Source organism: Rhinolophus hipposideros (assembly GCF_964194185.1).
Source record: "Rhinolophus hipposideros genome assembly, chromosome: 8".
In the NCBI taxonomy this organism is placed as follows: domain Eukaryota; kingdom Metazoa; phylum Chordata; class Mammalia; order Chiroptera; family Rhinolophidae; genus Rhinolophus; species Rhinolophus hipposideros.
In genome coordinates, this window is record NC_138054.1 from 58,177,559 (window position 1) to 58,200,962 (window position 23,404).

The 23,404-nt window shown below is 35.7% G+C and overlaps 1 protein-coding gene across 1 annotated transcript in view; it reads right to left on the reverse strand.

Moving 5' to 3' along the window:
• ZYG11B (zyg-11 family member B, cell cycle regulator) overlaps positions 1-23,404 on the reverse strand; it is a 77,565-nt gene that overhangs the window by 28,910 nt on the left and 25,251 nt on the right. Inside the window, exons 2-6 of the mRNA XM_081056116.1 lie at positions 22,063-22,228; positions 12,447-13,201; positions 5,605-5,745; positions 3,420-3,596; positions 2,413-2,477 (exon numbers count right to left, since the gene is read on the reverse strand). Coding sequence (XP_080912242.1) covers positions 2,413-2,477; positions 3,420-3,596; positions 5,605-5,745; positions 12,447-13,201; positions 22,063-22,228 — 1,304 coding nt within the window. The remainder of the gene's footprint in view (positions 1-2,412; positions 2,478-3,419; positions 3,597-5,604; positions 5,746-12,446; positions 13,202-22,062; positions 22,229-23,404) is intronic.

A 23,404-nucleotide genomic window follows, 5' to 3' on the forward strand; every position in this document is an offset into this window, starting at 1 on the left:
CATCCATGATGTCACAAATGGCAAGATTTCATTCTTTTTTATTGCTGAATAATAGTCCAGTATCTGTGTGTGTATCTCACATCTTCTGTATCCATTCATCTAGGTTGTTTCAATATCTTGGCTATTACTACTAATGCTGCAATGAATGTAAGGGTACATATATCTTTTCAAAGCAGTGCTTTTGTTTTCTTCGGATAAACTGGCATTCTTTTATAATAGAGTCCTAAAGGGCCTCTGCCTCCATTGCTTTCCCTTCAATTTGTACCTACACATTGGTAATAAATCTGTCAGACGACTTAAGTATGATGTCACTCCTATACTCACAGTATTTTAGGACTCTAGCAGTAGGCCCATACATTCAAATTTTTTTCCTGCCTGCTCTATCCTTACTGCAAAGTGGACTGCTCATTAATCTCCAAACATGACCACAATTATAAGATAATATAGCACAGATTCTGATGTTCTTTGGATTTGGGGGTTTGAATTCTAGTTCTACCTAATGTTAATGATAAAATAAATTATTTTATCATGTGAAGCAATGCAATCAAGTCATTAAGAACATCATAAACTTTGGAGTAAGCATGGATTCAAATATCACCTCCACCACTTACTAACTTGGGGACCCTGGGCTAGTTCCTTAATCTCTCTGAACTTCAATATTCTTATCTGTAAAATAATAAGATCTAGTCCATAGGACTATTGCAATGATTAAATTATATCACTTGTAAAGCTTAATACTTAGTACAGAACTTGGCACACAGCAAGCTTTTGATAATATTTTATATTTTACTAGTATTATTATTATTGACTTTCTCTGTGCCTTTATTTGTGCAGTTACCAAAACATAAAACAATCAACTCAACTAGCTCTCATCTTCAAAGCAATATAGAGTGATTGCAAAGAATAGAATGTCTGAGTCAGTCTGGATTTAAGTCTAAATTCTGCTCCTTACTATTTTATCACTTCTCTGTGCCTGTTTCCTAATCTATAAAATGAAGATTATAAGAGTAACGATTTCACAGGACTGCTGTAAGGACTAAATAAGCATATGTAAAACAGCACAATGCCTGGCAATATCCAATGTTTCATACATGTTGGTTGTTATCTTTATTATCTGCTATCACTAAATCACCAATCAGATGGAATCTTTCCCTCCTTGTTCGGGGGCCCAATGCATTCTGTCATCCTCAGCTATGAAAAATTCTGTCTTCTATTATACTCATTCATTCATCCATCCATCCGTTAAATATCCACTTAAGTACTAGAGACAGAGATGAACCAATTATAGTCTCTGACTACAAAGAAGCTCAATTCTAGCAGAGTGCATTGACTAGATCAGAGGGAGGCAAATTATAGTCTGCCTATCATGATTTTATAGCTGTGGGCCCAGCTGCCTGTTTTCTAAAGTTTTATTGGAACACAGTTACCCCTATTTGTTTCTAGATTGGTAGGGCTGCTCTATAGGGACAATGGCAGAATTAAGTCGTTGCAGCACAAGCCTATGGCTCACAAGCCTAAAATATTTGTTATCTAGCTCTTTAAGAAAAAGTTTACCACCTCCTGGGCTAGTTTACAAATTTTCTTTAAGAGCGTCACTATGCCTTTTCTAACTATGACTTCATGTGATCAGTATAGCTGCTCAACAACTATAAAACAAAATTAGTCATCTACATGATATCTGTATATAGTTATATTTTTATTCAAACTATTTCTAATACTAATAAATGGAACACCTAAGTAATTTGTCAGCCATGTCAAACAGTGTAGTTACCCAAATAAAAGTAAATCACAGTAAAACTACTGCTTGAGAAATGTACTTTTCATTAAATAATAAAGTTTCATTTTTAAAATACCATCATTAAAAAATTATATTTTAAAATAGTAAAGTGAAAAAAAAAATCACTTTTTAGCTCCCGAATCACATCTTAGAAAACAAAAGAATCCTTTATACTTATTGGAATCTAGCTGTATGGCTTTCTTTAAAAAATTTCTTCTATAATTCAATATCAAATAACAATAACAATAAGTAGTATGATACAGAGAAAAGAACACTGGACCTAGAAGTAGAAGACTTAAGTCTTTCTAGTCTGGCAGTTACTAGTCACAAAACCATGGGCAAGACATTGAATCTCTACATGCCTCAATTTCTATGCCCACAATATTGTGTGGATATTCTAAAAACTATAATCAATATAAATTCTTAAGCAAAGGGCTACGAAAAGGGTCAATCTGCTATCATGAATGTCAAAGCACTAATCAGACAAAGTAGATTTAGCATTCCCTAAGGCAACATAGAATCCCACTCACTTGATTAATCGTACACTAGGGTTATCTTAACTGATAAGAAATGACCCACAACAGATTTCTAAAATTTTCTTTTGCCCCATTTTAAGTTCTAGGACTATTACTTGCCTGTTAAATGGAACATCTTGAAGGATCCGGTCACTGCAAAGTGAAAGGAGGCAATTCTTCTGTAACTAAAGAACCAAAGGGAGAAAAAAAAAATCCTGAATAAAATATTGCTATGTTATTTTTTTAATCAGGGGTAGCCTCTACAAAAAAAGAAAGAAGAGTGATAAAACACCACTTCTTTCTCACAACCTTTATTCTGCCCACCTACTGTTGAAAAGACTGACTTCTACTGGATCCATATTTTTACCTGCACATATTGTTTTTGTTTTTTTTCCATTAGATGAAAGAAAAATAGGACAATAAATAGAATAACTGCGGCTAGCCTCCTGTTCTGGTGGACTTTGGGTGGGTTTTGCTTTGTTTTTTGTCCACCTGGCTTCCAGAGACCATGAAAAACAAAGCCTAAAGTTCATCGAGTTTGGCAATTGCCCTCAATGAAAGAAGCTGGCATTAGTGATCCACTCACCAGCCTGGGTTGCCATTTATACTTGGTTTTGGACCTCTGAGTATTTATTAACTTGCCAACTCACTGCTAAATTTTAAGAGTTAAAAATATTATTCAAGCAGTATTTTTAGTTTCCTTCTGCAGGATAGGACAGTCTACATATTCTACAGGATATGTAGTCTATCATACTGCTAGAAATAGAAAATCCATGTCTTATTCATTTCTCTATCCCAGGACTTGATAGGGCCTGGACCAGAACAGACACTCTATGCTGGTTTGCTGAAATTACCACAAACTCAAGATCAAGGTTGGAAATGAGTTTTATATAGCTTGCACTATTTCCCTCAACATTTGGATTTAACACTTGTTAGGCAGGGAATGAACACTTTAGTTTTCTACTTCTCTGTTGTCTGACACTTAGTTATACCACAAATTTATTACTTTACAGCCTCCAAAGGCATTTGAATGTCCAGCCTTGGTCTGCTAAATTGAACCATATGGAAGTAGGAGATGAGTAGGAGACACTAAGAGGATATCTGAATGGAGATGCCCATATGCTTACCTGTTGGTGATTAGGAAAATGTTCCATGGCTTTGAGCAGCAAATGGGTCACATCAGCCAGAAGTCGGACAGGCATTCCTGCAGCAAGATCTTGCTTGGTTAAGTTAAATACACAGGCGCTTGCAGCAAGTTGCACTGGCAAATTCATAGGGTGGTTTCTCATTCCAGTAACCACAAGCTAGAAAAAAAAATTAGTTCTCTTAACCTACCTTTTAAATAGAAGCCCTCTTCACATAGCAACATGATTTTGTTGATCTATAATAATTTCTAACATGTCGTAAGTATCTTTTTTATCCTCATGTGCAAAGAGCCCAGGACATAAAAGTTACTCACCAATACTTAGTTCCTGCCCATTTGTCGAGGTAGGTATCAAGTTGTTCATGTCCAGAGATTTTTCTGTAAGGCTAATGAATCTTTTCTATTCAGGTAACTTAGCTTTGTATTTCCAAGACCTAGTACAGTGCCTGCTAAGCACTAAATAAATTCTTACTGACTTGAATAAACCAGTGGCAAATTTCACATCTGAATCCCAACATGCAGTTCCTTGAGAACACTGCAAAAGCTACAGTACAATAAAATCCATTCATTTCCCTCTGGTTTAGCTAACTATTTTTCACCTTTTCCTCTCTCCTCAAACTCTCAATAAAACCTCCCATTCCTCATTATCAGCTGAAGACCTTGCTTTCAACTACACTGAGAAAACCAAAGCAATCAGAAAAGAAATCAGATTCTCACTGCCGCATGTACCCCCTTACTAGCACATACACATGCATGTGCCGCCTTCCTGCCTGCTACCATAAATGATTTGGGGGGGGCTCTTGTCTAAAGGTAATCCTTCAATTTACGTGCTAGATCCTTTCTTGTCTACTCAAGGATACTGCTTCATATGTTCTCCCCTCACTCGTACATCACTTTCAAAATTTTGTGCCAGATCATTCATATCAGCATATAAACAGCTATTTTGTTTCCCATCTTAAAAACAAACATACTTCTTCAACTAACTACCACCTTTTTTCTTTGCTCCCCTTTGTAGCAAAACTCCTTAAAATAACTGCCTATATTCTTTTATTTCTCTCTGCATCATTCTCTGAATAAATGAATGATAAATATTTCCGTTCGGGACTAAAGGTCTAGTCCTTTGTTGTTCAGGTTCACAGCAACCAAAACCAAAAAAGACAATGCATACACCAAGTGTCAATATCCTCTGGTATGTATGGAGGGAGTGGCAGGTGTTGGGGAAACCATCCTAGCACTGAAACGTTACTGGTTCCTAGTCAAGCACTCCATTCTCAAAATTTAAGTACCCATAGATTAAGTCACTTCTGGCTCTGCCACTAACTTATTTTTACTTAACCTTACAGATCCTCAATTACACAATCTGTGAATTAGAAAATAAAACTTATCTCTTGAGTATGTTGTGCCCACTAAGTGAGGTATCAAATATAACACAGTCCTATAGTCACTGGTTTCAAAATTGAATGTGCATAAGAATTATCTTGTGGAATTATTAAAATGCAGATTCCTTTATCTCATCTAGGCCTATTGAATTGAAATTTCTTGGGGAAGGGTTCACAAATATGCTCTTTAAAATAAGCAACATTCCAGACTTCTGGTAGACAAAGGACCACATTTTGATAAACACTACCCCAAGCAATCAACAAAATTATGAATCTTCCTTTCTTGTCCTTCAAAAGCTGTCTTGGTTAAAAAAATCTTAATTGGGGAATAACATGCATTAGTTATGAAAACACAGGAGGTTCATAAATGGCATGGAAAGGTGCCTTATGGAATTCCACTAATGTATTTCTAAAAAAAGCCTATATGGAAGCAATATAGAGCTAACAAACACTGCAGTGTCCTTCTTCCAGTCATATACTTCCATTTTATACTACAACTGGTAAAAAAAAAAAAAATCCCACTAGCCACTGATTTGGGTAGTTAAATATGACCTGGAAGACATTTATATTGCTTACTGAGACTACTATAAAACTTCGATAACATTAAACAACTATTTTCTCTCTTTCTCATTTACAGCTAATAACTGAAATCACACATCATCAATCCTAGTACAAAAAAAAAAACCACTACAAAGTCTACATGAAAAATGTTCCCAACATTCTTCACAAAACCATCATCTATCCAGGCAGACAATTTCAAAATTTTTAGACCCAGTTTCTTATTCTTACCTTTAAAATTTCTGGCTTTGTTTTTTCCATCACATGAGTCAGGCTAAAAAGGTGAAATAGAGCTTCCCGGACAAAGAATGCCCGTTCACTGTACCGCTTCAATGCTTCTGCAATCTGAGTTTCATTGGCTTCTCCAGACACCTTTGAACATAGCCAGAAAATTAGCTTTTAGGATTATTTTCAACCCTCTAACTTTCTATATGCAAACATCATATGTATAGATGGTATCCAGGTTAGCTATGTAAGGCTTAAAACAAATGTGAGTTATTACTTTCCAATCCATCCAGAATAGTCATCCTATGGAAGTATACATGCGCTCAAGAGATATATTTTAGATAGGCTCAGACCCTACCATAAGCCTATGGGTAAAATTTTCTACACTGTGTCTAAAATAAGTAAAAAGTTATTTAACACTTCTCATAAGTTCTTACCTTGTGATTAGGCTCTTATCCCTCTTAAAGTATCCCTTTCCCCCTAACTCACAATGTTATAGCCACATTGGCCTTTTTTTAAAGATCTTTCAATAGGCCAACCTCTTTCCCAGCAAAAGGATATTATACGTAATATCCTCTCTGGCTGAAATCTTCTTCTCTTTCTTTGCCTAATTTCTACTCATCCTTTCCAATTCAAGTTAAATGACACTTATTTAGAGGGGCCTTCTCTGACCCACAATCTAAATCAGTTCCCCTTTAAACAGCTCCTGAATAGCCATTATTATAATCCCCACACTAGACTGACCCATTCACCACTGTATCCCAACAGCTAGCATTATGGGTGCCTCACAATAAACACTCTGTATTCATCAAAATAAATGTATTAATTAATTTCCCCAGATTTATCAAGCTCCCATTCAGCATCAAGAGGTTCTGTTCAAAATTAAGTCCATCTAGGAATTTCCCATTTCTATAGGTTAATAAACTTAACTTAAACTGTGGTTCAAGTACCATTGGGAAACTAAATATATATAACAAAAAGTGGTTATTTATAAAAGTAACCCAAGTAATAAGTGAAAAAGAAATTATTAGAACAGCACCATTGTCCCCAATGAATTAATGGACGTAGTTATTAAATGTCAACAACTGCTAATATCACAGAAAGAAAACAAGCAAACATGTACTCCCTTAATGAAAAAGCACGACACCTAAAGGTTCTGCCCAAGGTATCAAATAAGAATCTGATTAAGCCTTCAAATCCAGCTACCAATCTGCAGAAAATTCAAAGACTGAGAAGTACGCATCAAGACTATACAATCAAGAAAATCCAGATTCAGGGAAACTGCAAGTCAAAAAGGCTGGATTCTTTAATAGTCTTTGACAGACAAATCATAAGGAAAAGAAAGGGATGAAGAGAAAACCTATAAATTAAAAGATAATCCAAAGACATAATTTGAAAAATGGGCAAGATTAACTAAATGCCTAGAGATAAAGTTGGCTCATAAAACTATATAGAAAAGCAAGGGCGTGATTATTATTAAAGTCAGAATTGAGGTTACTTTTGTGGGGAAGGAGGGAGTTGTGATCAGTATGGGGCATAGGGAAGAGCTTCAGGGTAGCTGACAAAGTTCTATTTATTAACCTGAGTGATGGTCTCAAATGTGTTCACCTTATTTTTACTCAGTAAGCTATGTATTCGTTTTATGGTCTTTGTATCTGTCTTATTTTATAAAGTTAAAAACATGTAACAAATGTCATTCAGAGAGATATAATCCTCTCATTAAGTTGGAGGAAATTTTTGGCAGTAGCATTATACTGGGTGACACAAAAATAAATACTTACAAAAATATTACTCAGAAAAAAATATTACTCAGCAACTAGGTTTTATACGAACATGCAGGATTCAGGTGGGAATGTGCAGCTTTGAGGAAACGAAGGGCTGCATCACGGCTGACATTTCGACCACTGATATGACATGCTACCAAGGTCTAACATGAATCACACTATACTACAGATGTATGCTCAGTGACACAAGGGCACATATCCAGCATTTGTAAGATCGTACATATAACAATGTTAGTTTCTTTACAAAATGCTTTTTAAACTATTTATGTATATTACACATATATACACATTGGTCTTGACTATGTATTCACATATATAAGCAGTTACCGAATAATAAAAATTTTCCAAGTATTCAGTTTTTTTGAATCACCCTGAACTTTTTTTTAGATTCTCTTAGATGTGGAAAGACTCTAAAATATTACGTGAAAGAAAAAAGATTGTAAGAGGCAAATTTTCTAACAGTGATCTCAGTCAAACTTCATTTACCACATTTGGTTGATTCCAACAGCTTTATAATATCTTTTATGAAATGCAGCTTCACGTTACCTTTGAATATAAAATTAAAGAACTTTTGTTACTGGAATGTTAAATGCTCTACACCAATTTCATTGTCTGTATGTTTTATTCATCAACATTTCTCTAGCCAGTGATAAACCCTCAAATCAAGCAATCTGGCTCCTCAAACTATATGAGCATCTTCAATTCAATCAATTTCATATACTAGATCAAAAAACAAGTCTTTATGCACAAGATTCTGCAACAAATTTAAAACAGAGAAACTGTCCATAACCACTAAAGTAAGCCTTGTTAATATTTAACATATGGATTAAAACTAAAATTTATATTCTGAAGAAAAATTTTCTTACAGCACTCTGTATATAACTTCATTATAGGATCTCTCACACCGGATTAAAGATATTTTTAAATTGCTCTGTCTCCTCCCCATTAGACTAGAATTCCTTTAGGGCAGGGGCACTAACTCAGACATCTTTAAAAAGTACCTACTAGGGATCGGCCCCTTGGCTCAGGCAGTTGGAGCTCCGTGCTCCTAACTCCGAAGGCTACCAGTTCGATTCCCACATGGGCCAGTGGGCTCTCAACCACAAGGTTGCCGGTTCAATTCCTCGACTCCCGCCCCCTGCAACTAATAACGGCAACTAACAACGGCAACGAGACCTGGAGCTGAGCTGTGCCCTCTACAACTAAGGTCGAAAGGACAACTTGACTTGGAAAAAGTCCTGGAAGTACACACTGTTCCCCAATAAAGTGCTGTTCCCCTTCCCCAATAAAATCTTTTTTAAAAAGTACTTAGTAAATGTTTTCTTGGAATGGATGAACTCCTCTGCTTAAGAAATTTATATGTACCTTCACTGGATGTTGATTACTGCAGTTTGACATAGGAATCTTAGTTCAAGGGAGAAGTCTAGGCTGGAGATACAAATTTGGGAGTCATCAGCATATAAGGACAGAGACATGGAATACTCCAATATTTAGAGGCCTGGGAGATGAGGAGGAACCAGTAAAGGAAACTGAGACTAAGAAGTCAGAAAGTAGGGAGAAAACAGGTGTGAAATCCTAGAAGTTAAGTGAAAAAAGTATTTCAAGAAGGAGGAGAAGATCAACATGTCAAATGCCACTTTAGATCAAACAAGGTGGAGACTGAGAACTAGCATTGGGTTTAGTACATTGCCAGTGATTGGGTTTAGGCAAAGAGATGTAGTGGGAAGGACATATACTTTGGAATCAAACAATCCAAGGGCACGGGGCAGGCTCTAATATCATCTGGTTGTGACTCTTAAGAAAGCCATCCCCTCTCGCTGAGGACAATAATACCTCCCTTAGAGAGTCAAGAGATCAAAATAAGTGATATATATGAAAATGCAAAAAAACAAATTGTTTGTTCTTAGAACCACCCACTCAGAGTACCAAACAAGTAATGCCTTATAAAGAACAGTGGGGACTCACATTGTCTACTTCTTGCATCCTTTAGTATGACCTGATAAACCGAGGAGTGTAAAGCCATAAAGCCAATCCAAACTATCTTAAAGTATTACAATACAAAGATAGTCATTTCAGACAAGTTTGTAATCAACTTCCTAAATTAGACAATTCTAAAAGGGGAGACGGGAAAATCTGTGCTCTCCTCCCTTGACATGACCTATTATTTTTCAGCTTTAAAATCAGTAGTCAACAAATAATTTAAAAGGAACATCAGTTTTTGCATATAGCTGAATAAAGGGCAAAGCTCTGATGATCTCTATTTTTTTAAAAAAATTATTTTAAAACAATGATTCTCAACTTTGGCTGCCTAAGGAGCTTTAAAAAAATACTGAAGCCTGGGTCCCATCTCCCTGGGATTCTGATTTAATTGTTCAAGCTCCCCAGGTGATTTTTTTTTTTTATTAAAAATGTTTTCCAGCTTTATCAAGAATAATTGACATTATAACATTGTGTAAGTTTAAAGTGCACAACATGATGATTTGATACATGTATATGCTACAAATCATTCCAATGGTAAAGTTAGTTAACACATCCATCATCTCACATAATTACACTGAAGGTGACTTTTAATTGTAGTCAAAGTTGTGAATCAGTTTCAACATTTATAGAGATGGAAATTAGATAATGATAGCAAATAAACTAGGTGTTTCCTAGAGCCAAGATTTCAAAATAATAATAGTTGCATTTGTGAAATCAAACTGGTTTCACAGAGACACTGTGGAATACAGATGTCCTGCTAACCTCAATTTTAAAACTTAGGCTAATTCACTCTAGGGTCAATTGATTATAAGAAGAATCAGCAAAAATCATACTGCTCTGGGATCACAAGTATATAGGATCTTTACCTTGAGGTTATTTAACTTAATGTACCAGGGACACATTCCTTTCGTCCTTTAGGACGCAGGTCAAGCTCACCTCTTCTGGGAAATCCTTCCTCAACTCTCAGCACACAGGGATTTCCTCTCCTTTAATTTTTACAATTCTTTACTGTCTGACTCATCTGTTAAGCAGTCAAGTAACATTAAAAATAGTAATTTACATTTCTGTGCTTCCTTTATCAACAAGCCCTATGCTAGAAATCTAGCTTGTTCTAAAACAAGTTAAGTAAGTTCCTCATATTCTTTTTGCCCTGCACCTGGCTTATGTGACCTTGCCAAGACTGTCCTTGTCACCTACTTCTCTAACCTCATCTCATCATCCGTGACTTTCTACTGTTGAGCTCTAGCCACCGTGACCTTCCTTCAGTTCCTTGGATGTATCATGCTTCTTCCTACCACACACAATATGCATATATTATCTTTCTGCCTGAATGTTCTCTACCAAGCTACTCACCCTTAAGCTCTCCACTCATGTCGATTCCTCAGAGAAGGCTTAAACTAAGTCGAGTCTCTGTTAAACATCTCATACTGTGTATCTTCTAGATTCTTGGTACTATACTCCTACAGTTTAAAGCATATATATACATATACGTGTGTGTATATTTAACATATAAATATGCATGCATATGATATAAATATATATTTAAACTGCCTGCTCATGTACACACATATGGAATATATTTGATTGATTCCCTCACTAAATTACAAGCTCCGTGAGGGCAAGATCATATCTGTTTGGTTTCACCATCAAATCACCATGTCCAGCAGAGTACCTAGTGCATAGAGGCACTTGATAAAATATTTATTGAATGAATGAATAGAAAAAAGTAACTCAAAATCATTTTCTACATTCTATTTTTTAAAGTCTAAATTTAAAAATAACCTAAGAACAGAGATGTTTATAACTAATCTTTTCTTCTCTCTTTTTGAGACTGCTGATGGTTGCTCAAAAAAGATACCTTGCGGGGGGTGGGTGATGAGGGTAAAGGGGATCAAATATATGGTGATGGAGGGAGAGCTGACTCTGGGTGGTGAACACGCAATGGGATTTGTAGACGATGTGGTGCAGAATTGTACACCTGAAATCTATGTAAATTTACTAACAATTGTCACCCCAATTAAAAAAAAAAAAAAGAATTACAAAAACAAAACAAAACAAAACAAAACAAAAAAAGATACCTTGCTATTTTGACCACAATACCCACTTCCAGGCCAACCCTGACTCTGCTCCAGGAAGGATCAAAGAATGCTTCTGCTTAAGTGGTGTAGCGAGTAGGCGGGGGAAATGGGGCTCTGGAACTACACAGATGTAGATCCAAATGTTGGTTCTAACTAACAGTAAATCATATAATTTCTGTGAGTCTATGTTTCTCATCTATAAAATGGGGTTAATACCTATCAATATAAAGCATCTAGAGGATACAGTGTATGTTAAAAAACAGTAGTGTTCCTTAAACTTGTCACAATTCTACCCTTCAAGGTCTGACACAGATACCATCTTCTACATCAAGCCCCGAATTCTCCAGCTAGAAGAAATTTCTCCTATGCTTTTACAGCAACTACACTGATCCAAAGCTTTATAGTTTTTTTGTGATCATGTCATCACTCCTATCAGACTAAGCTCCTGCGAGGTAGATCCTTTATCTTTTTCATTTTTTGAATCCCAAGCTGTCTCAAGCCCAATAGATGTTTGCTAAACTGAATTTAAATCATTAGACATAATAAACCTAAGAAAAGCAAAATTACACCACTTCTACAGTAGAGATCTCCTTGGAGAACTTGATCTCCCATTAGATCTGCAATTCAACAAGGCATATCCCTAGTTTCTTTGAAGTGATCCATGAAAAATGATATGCTTAAGTGGTTCAAAATATCTAAACATACCATGATAAGAACTATCATTTATCCAGGGCCTACTACGTGACTTGTACTTTACAGATATAATTATTAATCATCAGAAGAATTCTGCAATGAAAACTCAAAAAAGTTACATCACAGCTTGCTATGTGTCATAAAGCAAGTAAGCTATGATTTTTAATTAGGATTCCGCCTCTAAAACAAGGTCTTTCTACCATATAACATCTTGTTTCATGAATATGCTCCATATTAGACATTCATCTTAATGGAATCTTATGCAACTAAGAGATTGGTCAGCCTGACAAATAATACATTATTAAAGTCTAACCTTCAAATGTCCTTCGCCTGTGAGGAATTCAGAGTAACCAGCATCAGTGGCCAGCAAACCTACAAATTGCATGCTGGGCCGTTGTTGTATAAAGGCTTCAACAGCTTTATCTGTCACGTGCTTTCTCCCAGAAACATCCAGGGAGACGAGGTTGGGTAAGATGTCCTTTTGTTCTAGTAACCGAAGAGCTATGTCTGATGTAAACTGTTTATCATCTGAAATATCAAGATGATTCAGATATTTTAGTTCTCGAACAACATCCAGTATCTGGGTAGTTGTCATTTTTAAACATTTCAAGTGGTGCATGGTTAGAGATTTGAGTCGGTCTTTGCAGGCCAGCAGAGCCGTGATGTCTGTGATCGAAGTGTTAGAAATATCCAGGCTCTCTAATCTTGGCAATGAGGCAACTTCAGCCAGGTCTTCATTGTAAAAGAGAACGTTGGTGATGCTTAATGCTCGAAGGCCAGAAAGCTGGCTGAAGCACCGTTCATAAGGATCTTCAAGGGACAGAGTTAATGAGTTCAGCACCAGGCACTGGAGATTCTGCTGGATCCATTTGTTACTGCCAAGCCCACTGATGATGTCTGTAATCGTGATGTCAGCATTCACACCAGTGGCATCAAGTTCCACTAATTTGTGGTGGCAGAAGGCTTTCCGGAAAGCAACAGCAGAGATCTTTGCTTTGCGAATGCAAGCTCTCTTTAAGCGCATCTGGTTGCCCCTAAAAATACCTACAGTTCCATCATTCAGTAGACCTGGAAAAAAACAAGCAGCATTTTAACTTTAAAAAATGGTTAAAGAAAAGCTAAAATTTCCAGCATACTTTACATTTTCAAAGAACTCCCATGTAACAATATTTCATTTAACACATACAGCGATCAACTTAGGTAAAAATATTACCTGCAACGTATAGATGAGTAAATGGTGGCTCAAAAAATTGGCTTTCCAAGGTCACAGAGCAAGCAAGTAGCAGAATTAGGACTGTGGTAGATACTACTGATACTAACATCTGGTTCTCCTTGTCTGAACACATGGACAACTGCATTTCCCAGTCTGCCCTTGGAGTTTGATGGGGTTATGTCCCTAGTTCCCTAGAGTGGGCTGTAGGCTAAAACACCTGAGAGCCAGTGCATGACTTTCAATGCTGTCTTTTCCTGCTATGACAAAGGAAGAGCCTCAAGATCTAGACGATGTAGCTTTATTAGAATGGGGCTTCTATCAGCCTGGATCCTAGGGTGACCATGGAGCAGAACCCTTCAAGGACTTGTAGAATTTATGCACCATGCGTGAGGTATAAACTTTGTGTTAAGCTACTAGATCTGGGAGTAAACTCGTTACCAATGCGTATCTAACCTAGCCTTTAAATTTACTATAACATGCTATTATACACATAAACACATATCTACACACAAACATATTCAGCACATACTCGTATATGTCTACAGTTCATTATTAAACCAATAGCTACCATGTTCCCCGAAAATAAGCCCTAGCCAGACGATCAGCTCTAATGTGTCTTTTGGAGCAAAAATTAAGATGAGATCTGGTCTTATTTTACTATAAGACCGGGTCTTATAAATATGATACAATACAATATAATAAACAGTTGGGACCAGGTAAATAAATAGCCTAGAGTAAAGGGAAGAACTCGAAGTGGCACCTCAGAGACCTTATACTAAAGACATAGCTCAGACTACCAGCCAGTCAACCTTAAACTAGAACTAATTTTTTTAAGGAAACACTGCTCTCTAGTGGATTTTGCATACTTAGCATTAAAGTGTTAAAATCAAGAAAAACCTTTACAAAACCTGTCACAATAAAAATGACTACTTATATATTCAGAATTCCATTCTTCTAGAGCTATGCTCTCTAATACAATAGCAACTAGCCACACACAGCTATTGAGCTCTTAAAATGCAGATAGTCCAAATTAAGGTATAAGTGTAAAATACATGCCAGATTTTGAAGATTTAGTACCAAAAAAATGTAAAATACATCATAAATAATTTTCTATATTGACTATACACTGAAACAGTATTTTGGATATATTGGGTTGAATAAAATTATTAAAATTAGTTTCACCTATTTCTTTTTACTTTTTAAATGTGGCCACTAGTAAATTTAAAATTACATATGTGGTTCACATTTGTGGCTCATGTGATATTTCTATCAGGTAGTGCTGTTTTAGAGATAGACTTTAAACTACCTGAACTCTATTTCAGGGGAGCAAATTTCATAATGGGATTCCATCCATTGAAGAGTTATTAAACAATTACTATATGTCAAATATTAGGTCGGTGCAAAAGTAATTGCGGTTTAAAAGGTTAAATAGAGGGCCGGCCGGTGGCTCAAGCAGTTAGAGCTCCGTGCTCCTAATGCAGAAGGCTGCCAGTTCGATTCCAACATGGGCCAGAGGCTCTCAACCACAAGGTTGTCAGTTCGATTCTTCTAGTCAACGGCAACTGGACCTGGAGCTGAGCTGCACCCTCCACAACTAAGACTTGACTTGGGAAAACAAAAAAAAACAAAAGAAGTCCTGGAAGTACACACTGTTCCCCAATAAAGTCCTGTTTCCCTTCCCCAATAAAATCTTTAAAAAAAAAAAAAGGTTAAAAAGAATTGCAATTAATTTTGCACCAACTAATAGTATCAAATGTTGTGGATACAAAGAAAAATGAGATATGCCCCTATACTCAAAAAACTGAAAATTCCACGGAGTGAAAAAAGTCTCAAACAATGGTAACAAAATGAGATACACGGTGTACCAGAGCCAAGTACAAAGTACCATGGAAGCAAAGAAAAGGAAGCAATCCATCATGCCTGGAGATCTGGGAAAGATTCAATGGAAAAGGTAATCTTTGAGTAGTCCTTCAAAGATGAATGAAAAATTTAAAGATGGAGAAAGAAAATGAGGGGTTTTAAAGCAAAAGAAAATAAGTAACATAAACAAAGCCTTAGAATACATATATCCAATCATTGCAGTGTATACCCGAAGCTATTATGTCAATTGTATTTAAAAGGTATGTCAATATTTTAAAAATGCCACACACAAAAAGCTTTAGAGATGTGAAGACACATCACATAGTGAGAAAATGGCAAGAGTTCTATATTGCTTGAATGTAAGAAACCGCTAGAGTTACGTTTCCCTGATAAAGAGGGGAAGAACACAGGTAAAATCCTTGATATGAGTGAGAACATGGTGCATTTCTGGAGATTTAAGTGCACAGGTGGGGAGAGACAAGAAAAAGGTGAAGAAAACAGACCAGGTAGGCACGTTAGGACCTAAAGGACAAGGTGATAGAGTTCCTGGGTTTTTTCTTGTCCATATTTCCCAGACTTAAAAGTTGAAGAAGTTGGCAAACTGGCAATGCCAACAAGCACAGACTAAAAAATCTCCAAAAACTCTGCTCACTCTAGCCATAGTACCAGGAAAGGGGCAGCCAAGCAAGACAGAAAACTTTTAGACAGTAATTACTTTAGCCTACACCACAGAAAAAAAACTGTGGTCCCAACTTCACCCATACCAGCAAATGCCAAGCGGGGAACCTAGACTTTCACCCTTGCTGGACTGTAACTGGTTTTCCCAGTCTCCACACAGGGAGGTGTTAGAGGAGGCTGAGTAGGAGCCAGGACTATTATCCCTACTGGGTGGTAAGAAGCACTCTCTACCCTGTGATGACAGTGGATACCATCTGGGAGCCTGGACTTTCATATCCATCTGGCAGTGATGAGGGGCTCTTCCCCCTCCATGCTAGGGCGGTGTCTCAGAAAGCCTACAGTGTTTCCCCGAAAATAAGACCTAACCGGTAAATAAGCCCTAACATGATTTTTAAGGATGACATCCCCTGAACATAAGCCCTAATGCATCTTTTAGAGCAAAACTTAATATAAGATCAGGTCTTATATTCGGGGAAACACGGTAGTGGAGCATCAAGACTTTCACGGTAATGACGTTCCACAGAGCGAGGTCACCTCGCTCTAACATGGTGTCACTGGAGGCCACTGGGAAGAAAAATGAGGTACTTAGCTAGGGAGGTATCGGTAGAGTGGGGTTCCCCTAGTGGTGAACCAGAACTTCCAACCCTACACAGTAATGAGGAGCCCCCACATCTTGGGTGTCAAAAGAAGTAGAGAACCAGAACATTTACCCCAATTTGGCAATAAGGTAGCAGCCTCTACCTTCCGCTGATGGAATGGTATCAGAGACACAAATTAAAACAGAAGAGTCTCGTAACGTAATACCCAAAATGTCCAGATTTCAATAAAATCACTCGTTATATCAAAAACCAGTAAGATCTCAAACTGAAAAAAGGACAATCTACAGATGTCAACACTGAGATAACAAAAATGTTAAAAACGTTAAAAACAAAAAGGTGTTAAAGGAGCCATCATAAAAATGCTTAAGTGAGCAATGACAAACATGCTTGAAACAAATTAAAAATGGAAAGCCTCAGCAAAAAAAATAAAAGATACCAAGCAAAACCAAATGGATATTCTAGAACTGAAAAATACAATAATGATTGGGTTCAACAGAATGGAAGGAACAGAGAAAGAATCAGTGAACTAAAAGATACAACAATAAAAATTACTCAGAACTAAACAACAGAAAAAAACAATACGGTGGAAAAACAAAACAAAACTGAACAGTGCTATTTGTGTCATTGAAGTTGCAGGAGAAAGAGGGTGGGATTGAAAAAGTACTTAAAGAATATAGTTATACACTTACCAGAATGGCTCAAATAAAAAACAGTAATAACACCAAAGGCTGGTGGTGAGTATGTAGAAAAATTGGATCAGTCATTTCTGGCAGGAATATAAAATAGTACTGTCCCTCTGGAAAACAGTTTGGCAGTTTCTTAAAATCTAAACATGCAACTACCATACAACCCAGCAAGAGCACTCCTGAGTATTCATCCCAGAGAAATTAGAATTTATGTTCTTACAAAACCTGTATATGGATGATTGTAGCATGATAATATTCATATTAGCTATTATATTCATAATAGCTAAAAAATGGAAACAACCCAGATGTCCTTCAGTGGTTGAATGGTTATACAAACCGATGTACTTCATTAACATGGACTGCTACTCAGCAATAAAAAGGAATGGACTGATATACACAACAATCTGGATGAATCTCCAGAGAATTATACTGAGTCAAAAAAGTCAATCCCAAAAAGTTATATACTGAATGATTCCATTTATATAATATTCTTGAAATGACAAATTACAGAAATGGAGACCAGAAATGGTTGCCAGGGGTTACAGAGGGGGAAGGGGCAAAAGAGAAGTGACTGTGGCTATAAAAGGGCAACATGAGGGATCCTTATAGAGATGGATATCTTGACCATATCAGTGTCAATATCCTGGCTGTGATAATGTACTATTGTTTTACGAGATATTACCATTGAAGAAAGAGGGTATCATCTGTATTATTTATTACAACTCTATGTAAAATCAAAATTGTCTTAGACATACAAAGTTTAATTTTAAAAAAGAGATCGCTCTGCTGAAAATTTGAAGATGTGTTGACATGGAGTTAAGGGACTTCCACCCCAAGGCTTCAATTTTCTTGCTAAGACTAAGTGGTAGACAGTCTCAGAAGAGCAAAGAACATCTGAAACAATTATTGGGAGCACTGAGTATTTGATTAGAAAAATACTCAAGAATTCCTAGGCAGTGCTGAGGGGCCTTATCTTTATATCACTGACCTGCCTCCTTCTCATCATTCAGGACTCAGCCTAATTATCACCTCCCTGGAGAAGCTTTCTCTGACCATCCAAGCTAAAGTAGATACCTTCCTTTTTTTATTCTCCCTGAGAGAAACGTGTTCTTTTTCCCTCAGAGACTCTATCACGAGTTGTAATTCTATATATGATTGCTTGCTTCTTAATTATGTCTCCCACTGGACTATGTACACCATGAGAGCAAGATTCATGTTGTATTCAACACTGCACACTCAATACCTAATGGAGTCTGGCATGCAAGAGGTGTTCAATAATGTTCTTCTCTGGAGCTTCCTTCTTAAACATTTTACTTCTATTGGGCCTCTTCTGCACTTACTAGTAACTCCCTTCTTGTAAAAAACAAAAATGGAAATAAATCTTGAGTTAAGATCAATGTTTGCCTGGTTTATACCACAAAATAAATTTATACATAATTTTAAATGTTAGTTTTGCTTTTTACAGTTGAAACTTTAGACTCCTCAGTTAAGACTGATTTTAATCTTATAGTAACTATCACAGTGCCTTATAAATTTTGCTCTCAAATTTACTCTCAAATTTTGATATTGTGTACATACATTTAGTAAAATGCGTTAATCCTGACCTCTTTGGGTCAGTCTACATTAAATGAATTTTTCTAATAACTAAGTTTAAGTGTCTACATTTGAGACTGATGGAATTAAGAGAGCAAGGAATTAAAAATAAGAGAGAATGAGATTAGAAAACAATCCTGTGTTTGAGTCCTGGTTGCACTATTTATTTGCTATTTGACACTAGACAAGTTACTCCACAAGTCTAAGATTCCTTATCTGCAAAATGTGAATAGTTATATCTCCCTTCCAGGGATGCTGTAAAGATGAAGCAAGACAATATGCATAAAAAGAATTTTGCAAATTGAAAGCACTACACAAACATCATTAACTATATTTGAACAAAATCTTTCTAGATCTTTTCCTTCTTTCAAAAATAAACATACCGAAGAATCATTTATCTTTTTCTATGACCAATAATTGTACTTGCTACAATGTATTTAAGCTAAATCTTCCTTTGCTGTCATACGATCTGCTGGGGTTGTTAGCCTGACTCTTCAGATTATCAATTCTTAATTTACTGTGGTCAAAGAATAAAAGTAATTAGAACTGTGTGTATTTAAGAATCAGTATGTTCTCAATGAGGGTTCCTCCAGGGTTTCGTACAAGGAGTACTCAAGGATTTTGCCCCAAAGCATTTTTTATTTATTTCTGGTTTAGGCTACAGACGGCTGAAGTGACCAGCAATGTGACTTGCAGATAAGTGGGGTACTAGTCTGGGAGTATAAACCCTCAGTCATTTAGAAAGTCTATTTAGCTGTTCCAGGATGTAATCCATAATGCTTCAAAAGGTTTCAATTTAATCCCAAACATGAACACGTCAAGATGTATTACTTTAGGTTAGGTAGACAGTATAACACAGATGTGTTACCATTAAATGGCAAAATTCGTATTGTGATTCCTAACTCTTACACGTACATTTCCTGGAAAAGTTTTAACACTGAGACATAAATAGAATGAGCAGAATGAACAAAGATTATGGCAAAAGAATAATAAATCCAATAAGTAAAACTCTTTAGCATCAGGTTTATTTTAATAAAGGTTGTTACCAATATTATCAATCCTTTCAATTGGGTAAATAAGCAAAAAATTTTTAATGTAAATAAGTATTATCTAAAATCATTATGTTAGTAGAAAAAAATATACTATCAATCTTAAAAGCATTCATGGAACTTTTTTCCCAAACATTTTATTATGAAAATTTTAAAACACACAGAAAAACTTATGAAATAACTTTTAAAAATTGTGACAAGAACTGGCAATGCTTTTTTGTATACTGTCAGTAGGATCCACTCTTGATTGTTTGAAGAGGATATGATTTTTACAAAGAGATTAAATAATTCATAACACTTTTTGTTGAATAAGGTAGGTAATCATATTAGGGCAACACAAATCGGGCAGGAAGTTTTCTGACCCTCAGTTTCCTCATCTAAAGGCAGCTTGAAAAGAAGTAAAAAATACATTTTGATCAAGCATACAGCCTCTTCAAGAAGCGGGAAGATAATTAGTTTGACTTACTTACAAAATACTTCCTTTATTTTATCCACATAAAGCATCTGCCACAGTACTTTATTATATAATAATAAGCATTCAATAAAAGTCAGCTCTATTATTAGCTATCAGTAGTTATATTTCAAAAGAATATGGCAAAGTTAAAACTTCAGTTAATATTAACTCTTCTCATTTTTTAAAAACTTTTATTTATTTTTAAGTGTGTTTTTCCAGGACCATTGGCTCCAAGTCAAATAGTTAAGTTGTTTCAATCTAGTTGTGGAGGATGCAGCTCACATTGGCCCATGAGGGGATCGAACTGGGAACCCTGGTCTTACCAACATGGCGCTCTATCCAACTGAGCTAACCAGCCATCCTAACTCTTCTCATTTAAAAGACTAGTTACATGTGTATATACTATATTTAAAAGTATATTTAAATTGAATATGCTAATATATTTAAATTGAATATGTTAAGCATAATCATTAAATTGAGACTAGAAAGAAATGTTAGCACTGGGATAATCTCTTGAATTGTGCGGCTTTTAAGGGGACTTTAACCTATACAGTACCTACTAAAATTATCCTTTGGCAGCAAGGTTGGAAGAATTCAAAGAGACTACAGACATAAGCAACTTATTGAAAACCAAGGAGTATAGAAGTCTTCTTTACTAAATTATTCCAAAATGCCTCAGTTACAGGCTTATTTCTCCCACCCTTCCTTGGAATGCATTATCTACATTTATACTTTAAATATAATATATATGTGTGTGTGTATGTGTGTATATGTATATATGTGTATATATATGTGTGTGTGTGTATATATATATATATTTTTTTTTTTTTTCTTTTTTTGTAAGTCACAGCAAAAGTGTATATCATTATCTGCCATCTAGGAGCAGGGATACCTCTCACGTAAGTGTAGGATGGTTGTGTGGCCCAGTGAAAAGAGCACAGATTTAGAATCAGACGAACTTGCATTTGAATCAGGATTCCACCCTTTATTAGCAGTGTGACCCTTAATAAATTTCTTCTCTGAACCTCAGTTTCCTTATCTGTATATAAGTGGGCAATAATAGCTTCCTTATAGTTTTTGAGAAAATTCAAGAAAAACACATATAATGCCTGGCATGTAACAGGCAATAAATAAATGATAGTTATTATTATTGACACATTTTCTTTCTATTTTGTAGTTGTGGACAAACTGTATTTCCTACTTGTAAGAGTTTATAAACCCTAAATATATAAAGGTATTATATCTCTTTCAACTCAAAATTTAAACAGAAGAAAAATCCTCATACATAACCAGAATTTCATAGATGAGACTGTCCCAATTTATTTTTATAATTTGTTTTTGAAAACAGAAGTACTAAATTAGCTATGCTTTCCCATTTCAAAGGTCAAAAGAAGAAACTGTTTTTTCTATAATAGTATTTATTGATTCTCCCACTGCCAAATAAAGATGTAAGTATTTTATATCAGCACTTCTAAATATTTTGGAAGTTAGGGAAATTATTTTTGCCATGAGAATGCCTCTCAAACTAAAAAAAAAAAAGATGAAAGAGGAAGAGGAGGAAGAGGAAAAGGAGGAGAAGAAGAAATTTGCTCAGATGAGAAAAGAAAAATGCTATTTCAAATCATACAAAAGTGGCAGGATAGGCAAAAATAAATGAATTCCTTTTCCTGGAATCAGGCTCATCTAGCCTTTTCCATTATTTCTAAGAAAATAATTAAATGGCCAGATTAATACTTCAAAGTTCAATGCCAATTAACAGCACAAAGTTTTATCTCCTCTGTTTATATTATGTTTTACCATGAAAAGCCATGGTCTGAAGCAGTCGATCAGCCACCTCCTGTGGAAATACTCCAGGTTCTTGCAGACACAATGTTCCATCTTGTCTTGCTGAACAGAATTTCTCAAGGTGCGTAGTCAGGAAATTCAAGCAAATATCAAGTAAGGAATAGGGAGATGCCTCCTCCTTGGAGCCCAGGAAGAAACATAAAGGGAACACAAAAGCCAACAAGTTAGTTTCCAGAAAAGCAGAGAACAAAACATTCATTTACTCATTCAGCAAGTATTTTTATACAGTGTTTACTATGCTAGATACTGTGTTAGGCAATATAACATGTAATCCATGTTCTCAATTAAGTAGAAGAGAAACATTTAAACAAATATTAACAAAAAGTCTATTAATACTATAATAGAGGACATATTGGGTAGTATGTAAGCACATAGCAGGGTGTGCTAATAAGTCAGTGATTGTCAGGGAAAACCTCAGAGGCACAGCAGATTCATCTCCCTAAATTACTACTCACGATCCCTCCCCTGCTCAAACCTTTAGTGCCCTCGCATGGGCCTAAAGACAAAATTCTCAGATTATTAGTTAGACTGATGCCCGAGTCCCTCCAAAATCTAACCCCAATTTAGTTTCCAACTGGATCTCCCACAAAATCCCCATCCCAACCTATAGTTCAAATAGGATAAATATATTTAGGTAAAAAAAGTTGCTATTGGTGTTGGCATCCTCAAAAGAGAAAAAGGTTACCAGTTATCCCAGTCTAAGGAATAAAGAATTAATTAAATAAGCATAAAAATTTAAGTGTAAGATTTTAATTATAAAAATAAGCACTCTAAAATGTCCCCAACAACAATAATACAATTCCAATTATAGTAGTTCCCATCCACTCAGTGCTTTCAGTATGACTATGTTGAGGATTTTACATGAATTGTCCATTATTTCATTTATTGCTCACCCCAATTTTACAAAGTAGTCAAGTATTACCTTCATTTTTGCATAACTGAAAACCAGTTCAGAAAAGTAACACCTTTCTCAGCATTCCACACATACTAAGTGACAAAGTATGTCTTCAAATTAAAAACGTCTTCCTGACTCAGGAGCACAACAGTTAACCCATACTACACATGACATTTTAATGGCTGATTAATATATAGCCATTAAAAATTATAGTTCAAAGATATATTAATCACATAGAAAAATGCTCATAATACAAGGTAAAAAATTAACAACATTTATAGAACTTCCTCAATCTGATAAAGGTCATCTATGAAAAACTCAGTCTCATATTTAATGTTTAAAGTCTGAATATTTTTCCCCTAAAATCAGACAACAATGTCTGCTCTCATCACTTCTTTT